This window comes from Silurus aristotelis, assembly GCF_946808225.1.
Source record: "Silurus aristotelis genome assembly, chromosome: 28".
Taxonomy (NCBI): domain Eukaryota; kingdom Metazoa; phylum Chordata; class Actinopteri; order Siluriformes; family Siluridae; genus Silurus; species Silurus aristotelis.
The window spans coordinates 8,630,550-8,652,760 of NC_139601.1; the positions used below are offsets into that span (position 1 = coordinate 8,630,550).

Genomic DNA, 22,211 nt, shown 5'->3' on the forward strand with positions numbered 1-22,211 from the left:
GGAATTAAGGCCAAATTAAGTTAAGCATTCTTTTCAGGTACCAGTGTTCCTGTACCTTTCCTCTCCTTTGATCTGCCTGGTTTGTCCCTGTGCCCTGCATCTGGATAGAGTTCTATTCGATTAGAGGCCACTCTGTGCAGCTGGGGGTGGTTTAACCTCAACTGGCTGGGGATACATTAAATTGTGGAGCCACACAGGAGCTTTGATAATGGATTTGGACTGTAGTCAATGTCACCAGTCTACTACAATGGCTCAGGCCACAGGTTGCATTTAATAACATATCACTGCACACCCTAACAAAAATGATAAACTGTAATGAATGGACAGTGGCACCCAGATAAGGATGGGTTCCCTTCTGAGTCTGGTTTCTCTTAAGGTTTCTTCCTCATGCCATCTCATGGAGGTTTTCCTTGCCACAGTTGCCACTGGCTTGCTCATAAGGGCCAAACTTACAATTATAAGGAACAAACTTATACATAACCACTTTATGTCTGTGAAGCTACTTTGATACAATGTCCATTGCTAAAAGCGCTTTACAAATAAAAAACAATTTAACTGAATTTAAGTTTTGCTTAAAAGATAGATAAACCTATAACCTAACATTGAAATGTTTCTCAGAAAATGTACAGCTCACTTAGGCCTGAAAAGCATCTGTTTACTGACTGCATAAGAAACTTTAACAGTTTAAGTTTTTGGACAAAGGTGATGCCATAATGAATTGTCTCCCTCTCCTTCCCTTCATTAGACATTATGCAGGTATGGCTTTTTACTAGACATGTTAAGTTAAATATAGAATAGCTTAGAGTTACATACAGGTTTGTATTTAATAAAACCTTGTTGCCCCAATAAGGTGTTTCACTTTGAAGAGCACAGAACTGTTCAATATTCATCTGTTTGAACAAAAAGATAGATAGTTGCATCATGTATCTTTGTACTTTACTTTTGAACATAGTTATACTGTTTGATCAAAATCACAATCATTTAATATTTTTTTCTTAACACTATTCTTCCGCAATACTGACAGTTAACCCAATCCTTCCAGGTTTTAATAATGCATTTGACAGTTCTTAATCTATTGATTTCAGCAATCTTTTAATTTTTTTTCTATGCTTGGTGTCCCTTCTGAAACATATTTAATTCAGACATAGTTGTTTAGGAAATGAGAAGCTACACATTGCAAGAGTATTAAAAGTCAGTTAAAACATATTAATCACTGTTTATTTTAATTCAAATAATAACTGTTTCGAATAGGCGTGTGTGATGGAAATATCTTCACATGTACATTTAATGCTTTGGTTTATTTTGTTAAGATTGTATTGTATTGCATTTTTTTAAGAGCTTGGCTCTTCTAGTTTGCCGTAAGTGACGGAATCCATCAAACTGCTCTTCACTTTTGAGCTGACCTTTCTGATGTTAATCCTTTTCCGTTCAGAAGGTGGGATCTTCTTTTCGGTCTCTGTGAAATGTAAGATGTTGAAAGTTCTTTATAGTTGTAAGATTTTAAGATAACTGAGACAAGTCGACACGTGTACTGTTACTACGGTCCAGAAAGGTTTTTTTTAAGGAGTTTTAGTGAATAGCGAGGCAAATACCACCTTGGAAGCGGACGGGGGGGCGATCTTCCACATACTTAAAGTTTTACAAAATCTTGGACTATTATTAAGTCGGCAAAAGTTTGTGAACACCGTTAGCATAATAATGGCAACGTGGTTTGTTTGCTTCAACGATCAAGCAAAGTAGAGTAGAGTAAAGTAGATCGCCGAAGTTGAAACAGCAAGATCGGGTTCCCTTCCGTGTACAGTTTGGTATGGTCTCATTTTAGAGTCCTAGTTACAACAAATCTGGAATGCGTTAGTCTGGGAAACGTGGATGAAACATATCTGAATTGTTCCTCTGTGAAACTTGGGGAAGTTTGAGTGTGAATCTGCCTTTGATATGAATGCAGGTGGTAAGTCAGCGTTTGTTTTGGTTTTTTAAAATAATAAAAGCATGAACAATTAATACGACGCGTTAACAGATACACTGAAATGTACCTATAGACTGTATTCTGTTTCGTACAGTAGGCCTTATACAATTACCTAACCTTTAGAGTTATACCCTCTTTATTGTTATCCTGCATGCTATAAAATAGAGCTACAGTACAGATCACACATTTTAATCTCGAGGATGCCTCTTATTTACAGAATAATCGAAACTAGGCTCAAAACGAACTTTTTTCAAATCAGGAACTTCGGATACAGATTCAGTTCTTCAGTTACCTCGTTCACAGGTCGCTGTGAGATCCTGCATCTCTAGAATGCGGGATCAGTAACTCTAAGAAATGTAACTTGGAATTTGTTGCAGTAAATTAATTACCAGTAACAATCTCTACAAATGCAAGGAACTTCTTTTACATAGCATTATACTGAACGTGATTTCTGTCCTAATCTGCGTGTAGATATGTGTCATTAAATCGTCTGACAATTATTTCACAAATTCGGTTTGTGACTATAGACAGGCTTATAAATTCTCGTCCCCTGACACACTGTTATTGTTATTTACAAATCTGCGCGCAAATAGAAACTTACTACATAACTTTCAGTTCAGTTTAATCGGTTTTTACGGTTGTCCAGCTCTTTACTGAGATGCCAAATGAGCAATGTGTTAAAAATATAGGCTATACAAATGGCTTTCAAACAACTTTACTCAGGGACATTAATAGTAAAATAAATTGCATCGAGCCAGACAGTATGTATTTATTTCATGAGCACTATTTCACTATTTTCAGCACTATTTCATGAGCAAAGTAGTTTTCCATTACTGATATGTCCATTGACAAAATACATGGTCAAAGTTGATGTTTTTATATGAACCTAATTGTTTTTGACTGATGAATTTTGGTTTAATTTAAACTAGGGCTGCAGCTAATTCTTATTTTGATAATCGATTAGTCGAACGATTTCTTTGATTGATCGGATAATAAAAAACTAGATAGCTTTAAAATGAGATATTTTGCTTATTATAACTATTTAAAACCCTAATTCATGGTATTCATGTATAAAAGTGTACTGAAAAAAAGCAAAAGGCACATAGTGAGTTTAACTATCTTTAGTTTAGACATTTTAAAGCTTATAGTGGCATTTGTAGTAGTTTGTGGAGGAGTGCATGGGTTATTTCTCTTTTGAATAAATTTCCCCATGCTGAGTTTCTTTCCGTAAATTTTTTTTTATACAAAATAAACAGCATTTGAGTATGCAAGATGAGGCAATTTGTGTAAATCAACATTTGTATTGTATTTTGCAGATGGCAAGTAAAAAAAATTATATAAAATATAATACATAATTAAAAATTTTGTTTACAAAAATACACAGACATTTTGTTAATTTGTGAAGATATAAGCATCTAGAATATATAATTAATTTAATCTTGTATAATAATTAAATGATATATGCATAAATAAAATATACAAACATTAAAAACAAGCATTTGAATGTAGTAAAGCCGCCGTAAATCACTTTTGAAAACAGATAAGTAAACTGTTGTAGTAGACAAATGCTATAAAAAAGGGAAGGGAGAAACGGAGCAAGCTAACAGGCTTGATTAATAAAAAGAAAAAAAAATATGCATTGGTTTACAAATGCATAATCATAATTATAATCATAATGACTAAAAATGTAATTGTTTACTGCTGCTGTTATGTGCTGTTTTTAGATTTAGTGTTTGTTCGCCCCGTTTTAGTTGAATCCATCACTATGTCGCGAGCGAGCTGATTGTGCAACCTGATGCTCATGAGTCACGACAGAACAGATCCAGTGATACTGTCCCAAATTATTAAACAAACAGTTTACACAATAGCACTTTATTAAACACCATTTTTACATGGTGATGATTATACAGAATTTGCTTACTGTGCTGATGTTTCGCCTTCATCTGTGACACCACTGTGCTTTATTTTCACATGCTCGTGCATCACTGTGGTACTTCCATGCCACACAAGCTCCGCTTTGCAATAACTTGCAGGTACATTTGTCCTTATTATGTTTAATATAAAATGTTCCCATTACTTGGGACACACACTTCTTAGCCTCCCCGGTTACGGTATCTGAATCCTATTGAACTGCAGTGGGATTAACTGGATTGCAAGGTCAGAAAGAAATATTTAACTCTCAAAGTAAAGCTTTGTCAAGTTTTACAAGAGGCATGGCATAGTATTTCAGCTGAATCTTTGAAGTTAACTATCCAGATGCCAGGAGTGTGTAAAGCTATTACTAAGGGAGGATTTTTCAGTAAAGATATACTATAGAATATTTATTACAATTTTGTACCAAATCATTGTTGGATCAAAGTAAAAGTTGTGGCATATAAAAAAAGAATGTGCACGTGTCTTTAAAAAAATTATAAAATACTAGGTGTAACTTTTGAAAGGCACTGTACATGTTTTAGTTTTGATATAATAATAGGTCACTTTGTACCATGACAATCATACAGTTGCTTAGCCTCAACTGAGACAGTAACTGATCAGATGACCTCAAAAAACTAGGACCTGGGTGTGGAGAGAGAAGATGCATAATTTATGAGTGCATTAGCCCATTACAATATTTAAAAGCATATAAACGAACCCTAAACTAGATTCTATACTGAACTGAGAGTCACAGAACAGACGGTAAAAGTGAAACGATGTGATCCATTTTCATGGTGCCTGTAAGCAGTATTGTTCCAATGTTCTATATTAATTAAAGGCAAACATGTGCTGACGTTCTGAGTCCTGTGTATAAGGAATTGCAAGGGACGGGCTGAAGGGCTTTTAGTTTGCATTCCAATCTTGACACCTTCCAGACACTCATTCAGACACTTCAGCAGGGGCAGGTTATTGTGCTTTAGAAGAAGACAGAGCAGCATAATTCAAAAATAAAATTGTAACTTCTTAAAGATGTGACCCAATATCAATCCAATCAAACATCTGTGCTAAACAAACAAGTCCAATCTTTGGAAACCCTACCTCAGATCTTGGTATCACAACACACCTTTAGAGAACTTATAGAGTCCATGGCTTGATGGGTCAGAGTTGTTTTGACAGCAAAAACATGGGGGATTCACCTAATATTATTTAGGTGGTTTAAATAGCTAATTCGTATATATATATATATTGGAAAAAGACAGGCCCTTATAAGTAGGCCAGATAATAGGAAATACAGTCAACCTTCGATTTGTACTACAAAATTTGGCCATTTGTACCACTTCGTTAGTTATAGTGCTCGACATAGTTATAGTGCTCATTGTGCATTTAAAAAACACTATTATTGCTCTCTTTATGGTTCTTTAATTTGTACATATTTGATCTGATAAATCAAACTGTAATAGTATATACCATACTGCACTATACTACACCATAGTATACACGGTTTTAACAGACAGTTTGCATTTCCTTATTGATTGAAAAAAGGGCAAAAACGGTTTCTTTACTGAAGCATAAGTGAATGGCAATTATCCTTGAATTCTGAAACTCTGGACTTGATTAATGGCCATTTGATTTAATTAGGAGTCAATTTCACATTTTGATTCCGCCAAAGCCTTACAAATATGGAATTCGGGGGTGTGGTCCTAGTAATTCCATTAAATGATATATTTTAGGGAACATCAAATCATTCATTGTTTATGCTGAAATCAGTTGTATCAGCATATATTGTAGACTAGTATGTCTCTATATCCCACTGAGGTTTTTTTTTTTTTTTTTTACATAATATTTGGTGATGCTGTTAAGAAATTCTCAGAAACTTGGGGAAGGCAGTAATTATGATATCATAATAATTTACAGTAACAATGTCAGAAAGATTGTGTGTGTTAAACAGTCTAATTCTTTCACTTACCTTCTGTTATTTATTTTTTCTGTGTGCTGGTATAATATGGTAGGAATTGGAAATTATCCTTCAGGGCTCCTAGAGCTGCACCAGGGGTAAGCCCCTGCTCTAGGTGTAACAGAGTCAAGTCAAGAAGCTTTTATTGTCATTTCAACCATATATACAGTGAGGAAAATAAGTATTTGAACACCCTGCTATTTTGCAAGTTCTCCCACTTAAAAATCATGGAGGGGTTTGAAATTGTCATCGTAGGTGCATGTCCACTGTGAGAGACATGATCTAAAAAAAAAAAATCCATAAATCACAATATATGATTTTTAAACTATTTATTTGTATGATACAGCTGCAAATAAGTATTTGAACACCTGTCTATCAGCTAGAATTCTGACCCTCAAAGACCTGTTAGTCTGCCTTTAAAATGTCCACCTCCACTACATTTATTATCCTAAATTAGATGCACCCGTTTGAAGTCGTTAGCTGCATAAAGACACCTGACCACCCCATACAATCAGTAAGAATCCAACTACTAACATGGCCAAGACCAAAGAGCTGTCCAAAGACACTAGAGACAAAATTGTACACCTCCACAAGGCTGGAAAGGGCTACGGGGAAATTGCTCAGCAGCTTGGTGAAAAAAGGGTCACTGTTGGAGCAATCATTAGAAAATGGAAGAAGCTAAACATGACTGTCAATCTCCCTCGGACTGGGGCTCCATGCAAGATCTCACCTCGTGGGGTCTCAATGATCCTAAGGAAATCAGCCGAAATCTACAAGGGAGGAGCTGGTCAATGACCTGAAAAGAGCTGGGACCACCGTTTCCAAGGTTACTGTTGGTAATACACTAAGACATCATGGTTTGAAATCATGCATGGCACGAAGGTTCCCCTGCTTAAACCAGCACATGTCCAGGCACGTCTTAAGTTTGCCAATGACCATTTGGATGATCCAGAGGAGTCATGGGAGAAAGTCATGTGGTCAGATGAGACCAAAATAGAACTTTTGGACCATAATTCCACTAAAAGTGTTTGGAGGAAGAAGAATGATGAGTACCATCCCAAGAACACCATCCCTACTGTGAAGCATGGGGGTGGTAGCATCATGCTTTGGGTGTGTTTTTCTGCACATGGGACAGGGCGACTGCACTGTATTAAGGAGAGGATGACCGGGGCCATGTATTGCGAGATTTTGGGGAACAACCTCCTTCCCTCAGTTAGAGCATTGAAGATGGGTCGAGGCTGGGTCTTCCAACATGACAGTGACCCGAAGCACACAGCCAGGATAACCAAGGACTGGCTCTGTAAGAAGCATATCAAGGTTCTGGCATGGCCTAGCCAGTCTCCAGACCTAAACCCAATAGAGAATCTTTGGAGGAAGCTCAAACTCCGTGTTTCTCAGCAACAGGCCAGAAACCTGACTGATCTAGAGAAGATCTGTGTGGAGGAGTGGGCCAGAATCCCTCCTGCAGTGTGTGCAAACCTGGTGAAAAACAACAGGAAACGTTTGACCTCTGTAATTGCAAACAAAGGCTACTGTACCAAATATTAACATTGACTTTCTCAGGTGTTCAAATACTTATTGCAGCTGTATCATACAAATAAATAGTTTAAAAATTATATATTGTGATTTCTGAAATTTTTTTTTTTTAGATTATGTCTCTCACAGTGGACATGCACCTACGATGACAATTTCAGACCTCTCCATGATTTCTAAGTGGGAGAACTTGCAAAATAGCAGGGTGTTTAAATACTTATTTTCCTCACTGTAGCTGACACAGTACACAGTGAAATGAGACAACGTTCCTCCAGAACCCTGGTGCTACATAAGCAACATAAAGCTACATGACAGAAAAACACAGTGCTAAGGACTAGTAAGTGTCCTCGCCACATAAAGTGCATCGTGTGCAACCTGGTGCAAACAGTGCAAAGACAGACACTGCAAAGACAACACAAGAGATTGTAGGACAAATACACAAAATAGCACTGCCAGTAAACCTGTTGTATATTACACAGTGTGGTGTATAGAAGAGAACTGAGTACAGGAGTGAACATTGTGATTTACAAAATGTAAAATGTAAAAACAAAATGGTTTGTGCAAAAAAGCAATAGTAGCAGTCAAAACAGATGTGCAAACATTTTGTAGTAATGAAGTGATTTAATATGAGTGGTGCTGAAGACATGGATGTGTGCAGTGAGTACGATTGTGTGTGTTAAGACCTGGTTGTGCAGATCAGCCACACAGTTAAGTGTGTGTGTGCATGAGTTTCAGTTCAGTTCTGTGTTGAGGAGCCTGATGGCTTGAGGAAAGAAACTGTTACACAGTCTGGATGTGACGGCCTGAATGCTTCGTAACCGCTTTCCTGATGGCAGGAGGGTGAAGAGTGTGTGTGAGGGGTGTGTGGAGTCGTCCACAATGCTGTTGGCTTTGTGGATGCAGCATGTGATGTAAATGTCCGTGATAAAGGGGAGAGAGACTCCAATGATCTTCTCAGCTGTCCTCTCTATTCTCTGTAGGGTCTTGCGATCAGAGATGGCGCAGTTTTCAAAAGAGGCAGTGATGCAGCTGCTCAAGATGCTCTCAATGGTCCTTCTGTAGAACATGGTCAGGATGGGGGGAGGGAGATGAGATTTCCTCAGCCTTCTCATGAAGTAGAGACGCTGCTGGGCTTTCTTGGTGATGGAGCTGGTGTTGAGTAACCAGGTGAGGTTATCGGCCGGATGAACACCAGGAAATTCGGTGCTCTTGACGATCTTCACGGAGGATCCATCGATGATCAGTGGAGAATGGTTGCTCTGTACTCTTCTAAAGTCCACAACCATCTCTTTGGTTTTGTCAATGTTTAGAGACAGGTTGTTCGCTCCACACCAGGCTGTTTACTGTTGCGCCTCCTCTCTGTATGCTGACTAATCGTTCTTGCTGATGAGACCCACCACGGTCGTGTCATCTGTGAACTTAATGATGTAATTCGAGCTGTGCATCACTACACAGTCGTAAGTCAGCAGAGTGAACAGCAGTGGACTGAGCACACAGCCCTGAGGTGCCCCAGTGTGAGTGTGGTGGTTGTATAGGTCAGTCAGAGGTCAGTCTCAAGAGATTGATAACCTTAAGAGACTAGAGGCCATCGAGGTGGTCCCTTCATCAGACAGAGAGTCCGGGTTCTACAGGTACTTCATAGTTCCAAAAAAAAGGACTAAAAATTAATATTTATTTATTATTATTTAGTTTATTTAGCAACTCTAATTTAACTCAATTGAAATTTGTTTTCTGATATTTCCTCATGTCTATCTCTCTTAAACATTGGAAAGCCTGCTCTAGAATCTTTTTTTTTTTTGTGTGTGTCTTTTGTTTTGTTTTTTTAGTTTTAGGAACATGTTCTGTGTTTGCATAAATAGTATACATCATTGTGGCAGTTGTAATAGGGCAAGTAAACTATAGACTAAGCCAGGCAGAAATTTGATGCTGTTTCAAGAACTTTGTATCTTTTTTATAGTTTCTGCCTTTGCCTGTAATATCATTGCTTCATAAAAACAAACAGAGCCGTTACCAGTTTGCTTAAAACACACGTTCATACAGGTGTAAATGTGACACTCCCCTATTGTGCTTGAGGGGAATGTTGCCATGTTATTTCACAACATTGTATTTTTTTCTGTGGTTGGAGTTGGTTGTTATACATATGTCATACATATGACCAGCTCAAGGAGTCATTTTGACTCATTTCTCTTGTAATATGTGTAGTAATATATTAGTGATAAGCAGCACTGACTTTTTAATCATTCTCCCAGCTGTCGACACTGCTGCTGACTAATGACACTGTCATTTTAACACAGACATTTCAGCACATATTGCCCTATAGACTGAAAGCTAAACATATTTAAACTGGCCTGTAGCCCAAATACTGTCACATCTGTGTCACTTTGTGTATATGTGTAGTTGAATGTGGCTTTGATGGAATGAAAGATATAGTATTTTTAATTAAGCATATTTTTAGATAAATTTTTAATAAAGTTGTTGTAGAATAAGAAAATAAATAACATTCTTTAAAGTTGCTGAACCATGCATTACAGGCATCATTATTTTTACCATATAATATTCATTTCACAAAAATGTTTGAGGCACTTTTTTTACTCAACAGCTACCACATTTTTTTATGACCATGCATTTAAAAATAATTTGGTACAAATAATATAATAATATATTTTCTTTTTTAGATATGGAAGCCAAAGAGGAGATCAGTGACACAGACAGTGGAATTATTATTCTGCATTCTGGTAGGCACAGCCAGCCAATTTCAATTTGTAATAACTGTTTATAACCCTAACTAACCAGAACAGTGTGGTTAGTTAATTCAAAGATTCTTGACAATGTGTTGCTATAGGATCAATTATTTCGGTAAGAGATACATTATACTTTAGAGCAAAAAAAAAAGAAATGTTACTACAGGCAGTTGTCGACTTATGACCTATGCAACTTACAAACATTCGACTCATTACGACCACAATCGCTAGCCGCGGCGTACGACAGTAAGAAACAAAATGGTGTAGAGATTATACAAATGATGATATATACAGTATAACAATAATTAAAGAAAATTATGATTAAATACTACAGGCAGTCATCTTAAAGATTTTTATAACATCATTTCACAGTACTGTACATATAGCCTACTCTACTTATGACCAAATCGTGTTATGACCGGTCTGTCGGAACCAATCGTGGTCGTAAGTCGACAACTACCTGTATTAGATTGAGATATTTTATAAGTTACAAAATTATTTTTTGTTAATCATTGTGCACAATTGATTGTCCATGTCACTTCCCTATGCATTGTTTAGGGTGTATGTTTTTTAGAAAGTGACAAGCCTGTGTTCATAGTTCCCATAAGTATAGTTATTTATTATGAAGTTGAGGAACATTATTTTCTAAAGATGTTTCTTACAAAATCTGCAGTGTTTTTTAAAATCTGCAGTGATCTTCAGACATTCCTGACAGAGTCAAATTCGTTTCAAGACACTGCTGACCTAAGAGAGTAAACTTCTCCAGCAATGTTTCCAGCGAATTTCCTCTGTTGAAGGACATTAGCAATCTTTTTTTTTTTTTTTTTTTTTAAATGTGGGTACATTACGGTTGTATAAATATGCTTTTTTTCTTTTTTTTATTCACACTACATACTTGCAACTGGAACAGTTTTTCAAAGCCAGCCATCATTGCATTGTTAGAGAATGCAAACTTTTAACTTCAATTTAAAAGTGTGAATTGTTGAGAAAAAAAGAATTGTGGTTGCTTTAAACTTGACTTTTGACTATGTCTGTGTTGTAGGACTGGACAGTCCTATTATTCTAGCCAAGGATGCAAGTACACACACACGGGCTGTGAAGCTAAAACGGCAGTCATTGCAGGATAGGCTTGAGCTGTGTATACTGGAACTAAAGAAACTCTGTATTAGAGAGGCTGTGAGTAATGTTCATAATATACACATACAAACACTTCAAACAGACATGCTGTATTTAATAACCGACAGAACATCAGAAAGCAAAACAAACCGACTAAAATTTCCATTTACCTTTTATTTATGTAAATGACCTTAAAGTACTAGTAATCTAAACTGATCATATATTTTAGACCAATTTGTTTGCAGAGTTTTTTTTTTTTCCAGATTTAAAAGGATTTATTTTAATTTCAAGTCATTTCTAAACTAATTTAAATAAGTTGGATTACTATTTTGTAAAATGTTATGACTTTTCTGTATCTTTTTTTTTTTTTTGGAGCAATGAGAAATACTTCCCTTCCTCTGAAGGACTACGTTGCCACTCAGTAAACATTTCTTCTTGTAATAAGCTTTGCACTTGCATGGGCTTGTCTCTGATGACACCTCAGCCCTCTGTCACATTCAGGACTGAAGTCATTCCCAAGTGTGTGTCTGTAGTATAAAAGACACACCCTGATGTGGTCCACATGACCTAGCCATGTGAAGGTTAATTCCTCACTTAGAGAGATACACCATGTATGTCTTAAACAGAGCGGATCTTTGGAGGCACAGTAAGAATGCCTTAAGAAGCAGAATAAGAAAGGAAAGAAAATCTCTGTATGAGAACACAAACTTGTCTGGACTTGATTGTACTAAATAAAGTGATTCATACAGGATAAGCAGGAACCCCAGTTAAAGCCATGTTTCCAATAGCTTAGTTATATACCTGTTTTAGTTGCAATTCAGCCATGCTCTTTTGGGTGAGCCGTATGAAGTCATGTAAAGTATGAAATTACAAGTATCAGCATGCACTCAAATGTTTTTTGAACCATTCTAATTTGCTCACATAATAATAAAATAATAAAACTTTCTCTTAATACAGGAGCTCACTGGATATTTGTGTTCTGACTTCCCTCTGTTGCCTGGAGAGAAACCTCCACAAATACACAAGCGCATTGGAGCTGCTTTTAAATTGGATGAGCAAAGCATTCTGCACAAAATCAAGGTACAAAATAAAACCATAAGGTCATATTTTGTCATACTTATCTCCCATAAAATCCAACATTAGGAAAATTAATTGTAAATTCATTAGGGTTAAAGTAAATGTTACAATATGAAACCACTTTGATCATAGAGAAACTGGTTTTGTATTAATAATTAGTTAAAATGTGTCCAGCTTTTTAAATATAAACTAATTTAACTCTATTGAACATCTTTCAGGACTCAGATCTATGCTCACTGGAGGCTAAGCTGGCCCTTCAGCAACAGATCTACATAGCAGTGAACAGGTTGTGCCATGAAGAACACCTGAGCAAGGCAGTAAAGAAAAGCAGAGTACAGCAGTGCAAGCGTGAGGAGCAGAAACTAAAGGAGCTCCAAGATTCTATATTCCGATTACGCCTTGAACACAGCCACTCCTCACCACGATCTAGTATAATCATACAAAAATGTAAGCACCCTTTTTGTCAATGGGCCTACTATAGCTGACTTACTTGTACTGGTACCTGTTTTTTGTGTTTGGTTTGAAGTCTATCATAGATCACATTTAATAACAATATTATTGCTTGTGTTTCCAGATCATGGCACTTTGGATAATAGTTCATTGTCAGATTCTGCAGTGTTGGATGAAGGTAAATCATGCTAATGCTAGTTGCATTATCTGTATTTGTTTTTGTATTTGTATATCTGTCAGTATTCTAATTGAAAGGGGCATGGATATTATTGACTTTGTGACAGTTATGTTTTGCCTGTAAATCCCGATCTCTAAAGCGGAAAGTCTTTTTAAATAATAATTAGTGATTTAACCAAACAACATTTTCATTCTTGTGATTATTTGTTTTAAAATTTGTATATGTCGCAGACACATTGATTTGTTTCCAATTTTCATCTTCGTTTTTCGAAGAGCTGACAAGCCAGTCATCCCAGGCTTCGTCAGAGTCCCCTTCCATTACAGAGCTTCATTTTGTGGCACCAGGCCCTTCCCATATTTGTCCACATCCCTCTGTTCCACTGCTTTATCCCTCTGAGCCAAGATCCAGCCCCCATCAGCCACCTCTTGAGAATTTGCACTCCTGTCACAGCCCCTTGCTGGAGTATGACCCTGCTCCCATCCAGAATTCACCTTGGAAAGAGTCTAGCCTTGATCAGCCTTACCAGAAATTGAAGAAACCTCAATCCAGTATCGTTAGCTCCAGGTATGTCAATTTATTGAGTTTTGTTAATGGGAGCCAGCACTTTTTGTGATAATGATAACCCTCTTTACCTGCTTTTGGGGTCATTTTGGGTAAAACAAAAAAATTAAATTTCACCTCCACTTTCATAGTCCTCTTACACAAATTATAGATGTAGCAGAAATAAAGTTGGAAAACAACTAAAGCCTATTTTCCACTGTCAAGCTGAAAATTTACCACAGACATTTACTGAAGTTTTTTTTTACTGTTACAGTTAGGTTTATATGGTAAGGAAGGAAGTGTTATCAAAAAGTCAAAAGTTATGTCAAAGGTTTGGAAACACCTAGTCTCATATGTTTTTTTTTTTTTTTTTAATAAAACACATGCATGGTCTTTTGTATATATGCAACAATCTTATTATTTTATCTGTATGAAGATTTACTTTGACTAAACAAATATAAAAAATTAATAAAGGTAAACTTTATTTGTGCATGTGTTTTAAAAGAAACCCTCCTTTAGCATGAATAATAGCTTTACACACTCTTGTCATCCAGACAGTTAGGTTCTAAAGACTATCCAGCTGAAATACATTGTAATGCTTCTTGTAAAACTTGCTGAAGTTGTTGTTTTGCTAGTTGGATATTTTTTCTGATCTTGCAATCCATCCCAGAACAGTTCATTAGGATTCAGTTTCAGGTACTGGGAAGGTAAGGGCATGATGGATAAGAATCCAGCCGACTGTTTGTTTTCTAAATCATGCATATAGGGTATGATTCGGATTATTATCTTGTTTTATGGTAAAGTTGGTTTCAATTAGCTACAGTCCAACCGAAATTGCATGGTTTTGTAGTATTAAATGGTAGTCATATTGATTAAGTAATCCTTCCAACTGTTAGTTAAGTATTCCTTTTAGCCTTTCCTGTTTTAAATTAACCTCAAACGTTAAGCTTCCACCTTCATATTTGACTGAGGGTGTGAGGCAGTCTGATTCTCTTCTGCTCTCTGTCTTACATCAGTTTGTCTGTTAGAGCCAACAGTTTTGACTTTTGTCCATATAATTTTGTTCCAGTGATTTAGTGTCATATTATTGTTTTTTTGACTTACAAAGTTTGTTACATATGAACAGAAAGAACATGCATCTTTTAAAAACCCTAAGTTTCCAAACTTTTCACAGGCACAGTACAATGGCTCGCAAATTCACCATGCAATGTTAAGGAAGGAAAAGCAATAGGGTATCGTATCAGTGACCTTAATGTATTAAGCCATTATAACAGAATTGTTCTGCTGAACTAAGCATGGGCAATTGTAAATATTTCACCCCAAACTGTGGTCAGATGGCAAGGCTTTATAATTTGGCTGTACATTTGAAACCTGGCTGAAATGAAGAATATTTTTTATCACAAATTCATTTAATTGTGTAACTTGTAGTCCTGCAGTTATTCCTACACTGCCCCCATTGGAAGCTTGTTTAGAAGAGATCGACCAGAAACTGCAGATACCCAAACATACAGCACTGAGCCACACACAGTCCAGCAGTACTCCCTCTACTCCAGAGATGCATCTACGAAGAGCACTGTCCATCAGGTCAGAATTTGCCTCAATTGCTTCACACATTTGTCCTGTGTTGCAACTCAAAATACAAAGAATATTTGGTTCACTTCCTGCAGTTGGCTTGATAGAGCAGCAAATGTAAAAGCACCCTTACATACTTCTTTATTTTCCTAAATTTGTGATTTTCATTGCTTTCATATTTATAGACGCAATTGTCTGCACTTTGACAGAGTTCCCAGTAGTGATCCACCAAATAATGAAGAGCGAGACAGAGGGCGGTCACGCGGTGCCAGAAGACGACTGACGGATGTTATTCTGACATCACCGGAGTACTCCTCTGTAATGTCTATGGAACACCAATTACATTACTCCAGCTCAGAGGATAGTTGCTCTGAGCACTCGTTAGCTACTTCCTACAATAGCTCACCATGCCAGGAGCTTTTAGCTGAGCCAGACCAGCTATGCCAAGCACAGCACAGATACCAATACTCTAATCACATCTCAATGCCATACATAACTCACAGCTACTACAATTCTACGGCCCAACTTTCCCCCAGACTCTACAGAGGCTATGTAGATAAAGGAACAGGCCATGATATGGACTTGAGTAGAATATATATCAGGCGTCACCCTTCTCCTTGTACAAGTGGTCACTACGAGTACCGGTACGAAGGGGCACCACTATACCAGCAAGGGGGAAGACTGATTCCCCACAATCTGACACTATCCCGTGCCCCCTCACTCAAAGAGTACCCTCAGCACCCAAGCAGAACTCTTCCACGACAGTTGGTTTCAGATGAGCTGAAGTCATGGCATCAGCGCTGCCAGTTGCGGCCACGGTCTCTAGACAGACATGGAGCAGTGCGTAGTCGGAACATGCCCTTACATGAGTCACCACTCTCTCATCAGCATGACTTCTTTGATCAGGTAAAATATGTAATTCTGTTACTTATTGTAGGTAGGTGGAGATAAAAAACTTACAGAAGGACAAGAAAGCAGCTTGATTTAGTATTTTCTGACAAATCACTTAATAAATAATATGTTAGCAGTTAAATAGATAAATCAATAGTTAATTAAATTACATTTATTAAATTATTAACAAAATTACATAAGTTATCTTGACTAGCATTATATCAAGAATTTTGATAGTGATTGATTTCCACAATCTAGTAATCATAAGAAAGTAAAAGAAAATGATAGTAATGTAAATTTGTCAGTAAAGTAATACATGGATTAATTATTGATTGCCCCTGCCAAACAGCTTATCCCATATTGTAGAGGTTTGCGTAACAGAATTCCTGAAGCTCTTTTTACTGTCATGTTTTTATCTGTTGGAGGAGAAAGAAATTTAGCAAAAATGCAAATTAAATGATCTGGGAACTGTCTGGGCCTGTTTGTGAGGCCACGTCTCAGGAAGAGTTAAAGTGTGTGTGTATGTGTGTATTGCTGATGGAAGGAGGTTTTCACTCAAAATCTCATGATACATGGCCCCATTCATTCTTTCCTTTACACGGATCAGTCGTCCTGGTCCCTTTGCAGAAAAACAGCCCCAAAGCATGATGTTTCCACCCCCATGTTTCACAGTAGGTATGGTGTTCTTAGGATGCAACTCAGCATTCTTTCTCCTCCAAACATGACAAGTTAATTTTTTACCAAAAAGTTGTATTTTGGTTTTATCTGACCATATGACATTCTCCCAGTCCTCTTCTGGATCATCCAAATGCTCTCTAGCAAATTTCAGACAGGCCTGGACATGTACCTGCTTAAGCAGGGGGACAAGTCTGGCACTGCAGGATTGGAGTCCCTGGCGGCGTAGTGTGTTACTGATAGTGGCTTTTGGTACTTTGGTCCCAGCTCTCTGCAGGTCATTTACTAGGTCCCCCCCGTGTGGTTCTGGGATTTTTGCTCACCGTTCTTGTGATCATTTTGACCCCATGGGGTGAGATCTTGCGTGGAGCCCCAGATCCAGGGAGATTATCAGTGGTCTTGTATGTCTTCCATTTTCTAATAATTGCTCGCACAGTTGATTTCTTCACACCAAGCTGCCTACCTATTGCAGATTTAGTCTTCCCAGCCTGGTGCAGGTCTACAATTTTGTTTCTGGTGTCCTTTGACAGCTCTTTGGTCTTGGCTTTAGTGAAGTTTGGAGTCTGACTGTTTGAGGTTGTGGACAGGTGTCTTTTATACTGATAATGAGTTCGAACAGGTGCCAATAATACAGGTAACAAGTGGAGGACAGAGGAGCCTCTTAAAGAAGAAGTTACATGTCTGTGAGAGCCAGAAATTTGCATGTGACCAAATACTTATTTTTCACCATAATTTGCAAATAAATTCTTAAAAAATCAGACAGTGATTTTTATTTTTTATTTTTTCTTTCATAGTTGAAGTGTACCTATGAAGAAAATTACACGCCTCTTTCATCTTTTTAAGTGGGAGAACTTGCACAATTGGTGGCTGACTAAATATTTTTTGGCCCCACTCTATTTATGTATAAAAATGTACTTAAAAAAAAAATGCTAAAGCCATATTAAATTTTGACATTTTAAAGCTTATAGTGGCTGCTTGTTAAAGAGTGCATGAGGGATTTCTTCTTTAAACGAATTCAGTCATGCTGGGTTGTTTCTTTCTGTAAAAAAAAAAAACAGCATTTGAGTATGCAAGGTGAAGCAATTTGTCTAAATCAAATCAGAATCAGAATCAGGTTTATTGGCCAAGTGTGTTGACACACACAAGAAATTTGGTTCCAGCTGTTAGTGACTCAAAAGTACAGACATAAATTAAACCTATACATGACAAAACAGACAAGACAAAAACAGACTATACAAGACAATACAAGACAAGACAATACAGACAATGTGAGACAGTATAGACAGTGTGGGTATTAAATAGGGATACAGATCAGTAATGTACATAAAGTGTGCATGGTAGTGCAAATGACAGTATTGTGTGTCAGGTATGATTAGAGAGTTTACTATAAAACTTTGTACAGTATATAGCAGCCATAGTGTGTGCAACATATACAGATGATGTGATGACTGACAGTTCTGTGCAGTACTTATAGATATGAGCAGGGAATATAATTATGGTCAGTTGTTAGTGAGGCTGATTGCTTGGGGAAAGAAACTGTTCCTGTGGGTTAGGGTTAGGGTTCTGGCAGTTTTGGTGAACAAAGTTCTGTTGCGCCTGCCAGAAGGGAGGAGCTGAAAGATGTTGTGACCAGGGTGTGAAGGGTCATTAATTATTTTTTCTGCCCGGTTTCTGGTTCTTGTTTGGTACAAGTCCTGGAGAGTGGGCAGAGGAACACCAATGATTTTTTCTGCTGTTTTAACAGTTTTCTGCAGTCTGTTTCTGTCCTGTTTTGTTGCTGCTTCAAACCAGATGGTGATTGATGAGCACAGGACAGATTCAATGACTGCAGTGTAGAACTGCATCAACAGCTCCTGTGGCAGACTGTACTTCCTTAACTGGCGTAGAAAGTACATCCTCTGCTGGGCCTTTTTCAGAATCGAGTTTATGTTGCATTCCCATTTCAGGTCTTGGGAAATGGTAGTGCCCAGAAACTTGAAGTTCTCCACAGATGACACAGGGATGTTGGATATTGTGAGGGGAAGTGGTGTTGAAGGGTGTTTCCTAAAGTCCACTATCATCTTCACAGTTTTAAGTGTGTTTAGCTCAAGGTTGTTCTGACTGCACCATAACACCAACTGCTTTACCTCCTGCTCATATGCAGACTCGTCACCATCTTGGATGAGTCCGATGAGCGGGGTGTCATCTGCAAATTTCAAGAGTTTGACAGTTGGGTCACTTGATATGCAGTCATTTGTATAAAGGGAGAATAGCAATGGGGAAAGGACACATCCCTGAGGAGCACCAGTGGTGACTGTCCGAATACTGGAGGTAACATCTCCCAGTCTCACCTGTTGTTTTCTGCCTGTCAGGAAGCTGGTGATCCATTGACAGGTGGCAGGGTGTATAGTGAGGTTTAGGAGTTTGGACTGGAGAATTCCTGGAATTATTGTATTAAAAGCCGAACTAAAGTCAACAAACAGAATCCGGGCATATGTTTCTGGGCAGTCAAGGTGTTGTAGAATGTAGTTTAGCCCCATGTTGACTGCATCATCCACCGATCTCAGTATGCAAACTGTAGGGGATCCAGCAGTTGTTCTGTCACCTTCTTTAGATGGGCCAATACCAGCTTTTCAAAGGTCTTCATGACGACAGATGTCAGAGCGACAGGCCTGTAGTCATTCAGTCCAGTAATGGAGGGTTTCTTGGGGACCGGGATGATTGTGGAAAGTTTAAAGCAGGAGGGGACCTCACACAGCTCCAGTGATCTGTTGAAGATAGAGGTGAAGATGGGAGCTAGTTGGTCGGGACATGCTTTGAGACAGGAGGGGGAGACAACGTCTGGTGTCAGACTGCTTTCCTTGTCTTCTGTCTCTGAAAGAGCCGATACACATCCTCTTCACAAATCCTGAGCGCAACTTGAGTGCTGGGAGGAGTTGTAAGAGGGGTTCCCAGAGGTGTGATGGTGGCAGACATTGGGCTGGGTTGGATGAGAGGTGTAAAGATATTGTTCTCAAACCTGCAGTAGAAGGTGTTTAGGTCGTCAGCCAGGTCTTTGTTTGCGTCAGTGGGGAGGGGTGGTCTCCTGTAGTTTGTGATATCTTATAATCTATACAAATCATTTGCATTGTATTTTGCAGATGGCTAGTTGACAACCATGCTTAAAAAAAAAAAAATATATAAAATATCTATATATGTCTATATAAAATATAATACAACATTGTTTTGACAATTTTTGTTTCAAACATACACAGATATTTTGTTCATTTGTGACAATATAAGCATATATATAACATTTAATTTTGCATAATAATTCAAGTCAAGTCAAGTTTATTTCTATAGCGCTTTTCACAACATTGTCTCAAAGCAGCTTTAAAGAAATCCCTGATGAGCAAGCCATTGTGACTGTGGCAAGGAAAAACTCTCTTAGATGTTATGAGGAAGAAACCTTGAGAGGAACCTGACTCAAAAGGGGAACCCATCCTCATTTGGGTGATATCAAGAGTGTGATTATAATAATTAAATGATATATGCATAAATTAAATATACAAACATTAAAAACAAGCATTTGAATGTGGTAAAGCCGCAGTAAATCACATTTGAAAACAGATAAGTTAACTGTTGTAGTAGACAAATGCTAAAAAAAGAGACTGAAACTGAGAAATGCAGCAAGCTAACAGGCTTGATTTAAAAAAAAAAGAAGAAAAAATATGCATTGAACATGTACAGTGGGGCAAAAAAGTATTCAGTCAGCCACTAATAGTGCAAGTTCTCCCACTTAAAAAGATGAGAGAGGCCTGTAATTTTTATCATAGGTACACTTTAACTATGAGAGACAAAATGAGAAAAAAATCCCCAAAATTACATTTTTAAAGAATCAGATTTTTAAAGAATTTATATGCAAATTATGGTAAAAAAAAAAAAAAAAGTATTTGGTCATCTACAAAAAAGCAATATTTCTGGCTTTCACAGACCTGTAACTTTTTAAGAGGCTCCTCTGTCCTCCACTTGTTACCTGTATTAATGGCACCTGTTTGAACTCATTATCAGTATAAAAGACACCTGTGGAGTATTTTATATTAAATGTAAGGCAATGGGAGCATTTTATAATCAAATGCTGTAAAACCTGCTTGTGTGGCACCTCGCTTGCTAGTGATGGATTCGATTGAAATGGTGCGAACAAACACTAAATCTAAAATGCATTTGCAGTATTTTTTTACTTTTCATTTTCTGTTCTCGACTGTACTTATTGAAGTCTATTGTTGTAGCATAGTTGCCTCAGAGTTTGAACTGAAATGCTTTTCTGTTTTCTGTTGAGAAACATTATTTCAAATGATTTACATTCAAATGATTTTCTGATGGTGCACATTCTGTATAATCTGTAGAGACTGTATTATGTCAAAATCACCACCTGAGAATTGGTGTTGCTATTAAAGTGACCAGTAAGTATAATGCCATAATAATTTTTTTTTGTAGGTCCCCAAAAGTACTGTGGATAGGACACCAGTGAACCGGTACGAAGAAGAAGACCAAGAGATTGTAAGCCAGGTATAGCAAAAGTACCCTGTGGGACAAAAGTCCTATTTATGTTTTAATTTATTGACTAATATAATGAAAATATCAGTGATTGTACCTGTAGTTTGGATGAGCGTTTATATAAAACATTTTATATAATGACACTACAATACTTCAGCGGTTAAGGCGCTTGGTTGCCGATCGGAAGGTCTGGGGTTCAAGCCCCGGTATCGACAAGCTGCCACTTTTGGGCCCTTGAGCAAGGCCCTTAACCCTCTATGCTCCGGGGGTCCCTTATGAGGGAAATATCAAGGTCCTTGACGTCGGAGTGACGTGGGGCCGCCTTCCCGTGGGCTCACCACCTGCAGGAGGGACCGTAAGGGACGGTGCTGTGAGGATTGGGCAGCAGTCGATGGCGGGGGCCTGCTTAGACTGCTGCCACCGCGACCCGAATTACGGATAAGCGGGAGAAAATGGATGGATGGACACTACAATATTTTGTCATTATTCCACTTTCTAAACTTTTGTTAATAGAATGGATTTTATTTCTATATTTCTTTATTTTAGTTTTTAATAAGTAGTTGCATTTTCCAGTCTGTATTGCTACTGATGAAAATAAAATGAAATCTCGGTTTAACTTAAGATTTTATATTGTTTTATTTAATTGTGTATTTTTTTTATTTCAATGTTAATGTTGTTGCATATATATATATATATATATATATATATATATATATATATATATATATATATATATATATATATATATATATATATATATATATATACTCAATTTGATGACAGTATGATATTTTTCATAGTAGTTTTTGGTGTAATGAGAACATTTGACAAATAAAGGAAAACAGATCATTCAGAAAATTTCCACCCTCCAAAAATGTTTGATTGATTATTGTTAATTCACAATTAACAGCATGAGAAAGTGTGTGTATTGATTCTAACAAACAATAAAGGGAGTAGGATGTAACAGAAGTGTGGGTTTTGAATCATTAAAATGTGTTATCTATTTAATGTATACTACAGAACAGCTATATGGAAAACATCAGTAAGTTATTTATTTATGGTGATGGTATTCATGCTGTAAGATCAGTA

The 22,211-nt window shown here is 37.3% G+C and overlaps 2 protein-coding genes across 3 annotated transcripts in view; one reads left to right on the forward strand and one right to left on the reverse strand.

Moving 5' to 3' along the window:
* LOC310722001 (uncharacterized protein) overlaps nucleotides 1-22,211 on the reverse strand; it is a 40,017-nt gene that overhangs the window by 6,301 nt on the left and 11,505 nt on the right. The window lies entirely within an intron of this gene.
* Nucleotides 1,749-21,265, forward strand: inavab (innate immunity activator b). 2 transcript variants are annotated; one of them, XM_083534158.1, is made up of 11 exons: nucleotides 1,769-1,948; nucleotides 8,348-8,534; nucleotides 10,043-10,102; nucleotides 11,151-11,284; nucleotides 12,182-12,304; nucleotides 12,520-12,748; nucleotides 12,876-12,929; nucleotides 13,202-13,493; nucleotides 14,898-15,053; nucleotides 15,251-15,947; nucleotides 21,063-21,265. In XM_083534158.1, the coding sequence occupies exons 3-11, from the start codon at nucleotides 10,045-10,047 to the stop codon at nucleotides 21,138-21,140; spliced, it is 1,821 nt and encodes a 606-aa protein (XP_083390284.1). In that variant the 5' UTR covers nucleotides 1,769-1,948; nucleotides 8,348-8,534; nucleotides 10,043-10,044; the 3' UTR covers nucleotides 21,141-21,265. The 2 variants fall into 2 exon arrangements, with proteins under 2 accessions (XP_083390283.1, XP_083390284.1); XM_083534157.1 differs by lacking the exon at nucleotides 8,348-8,534 and having other exon boundaries at nucleotides 1,749-1,948.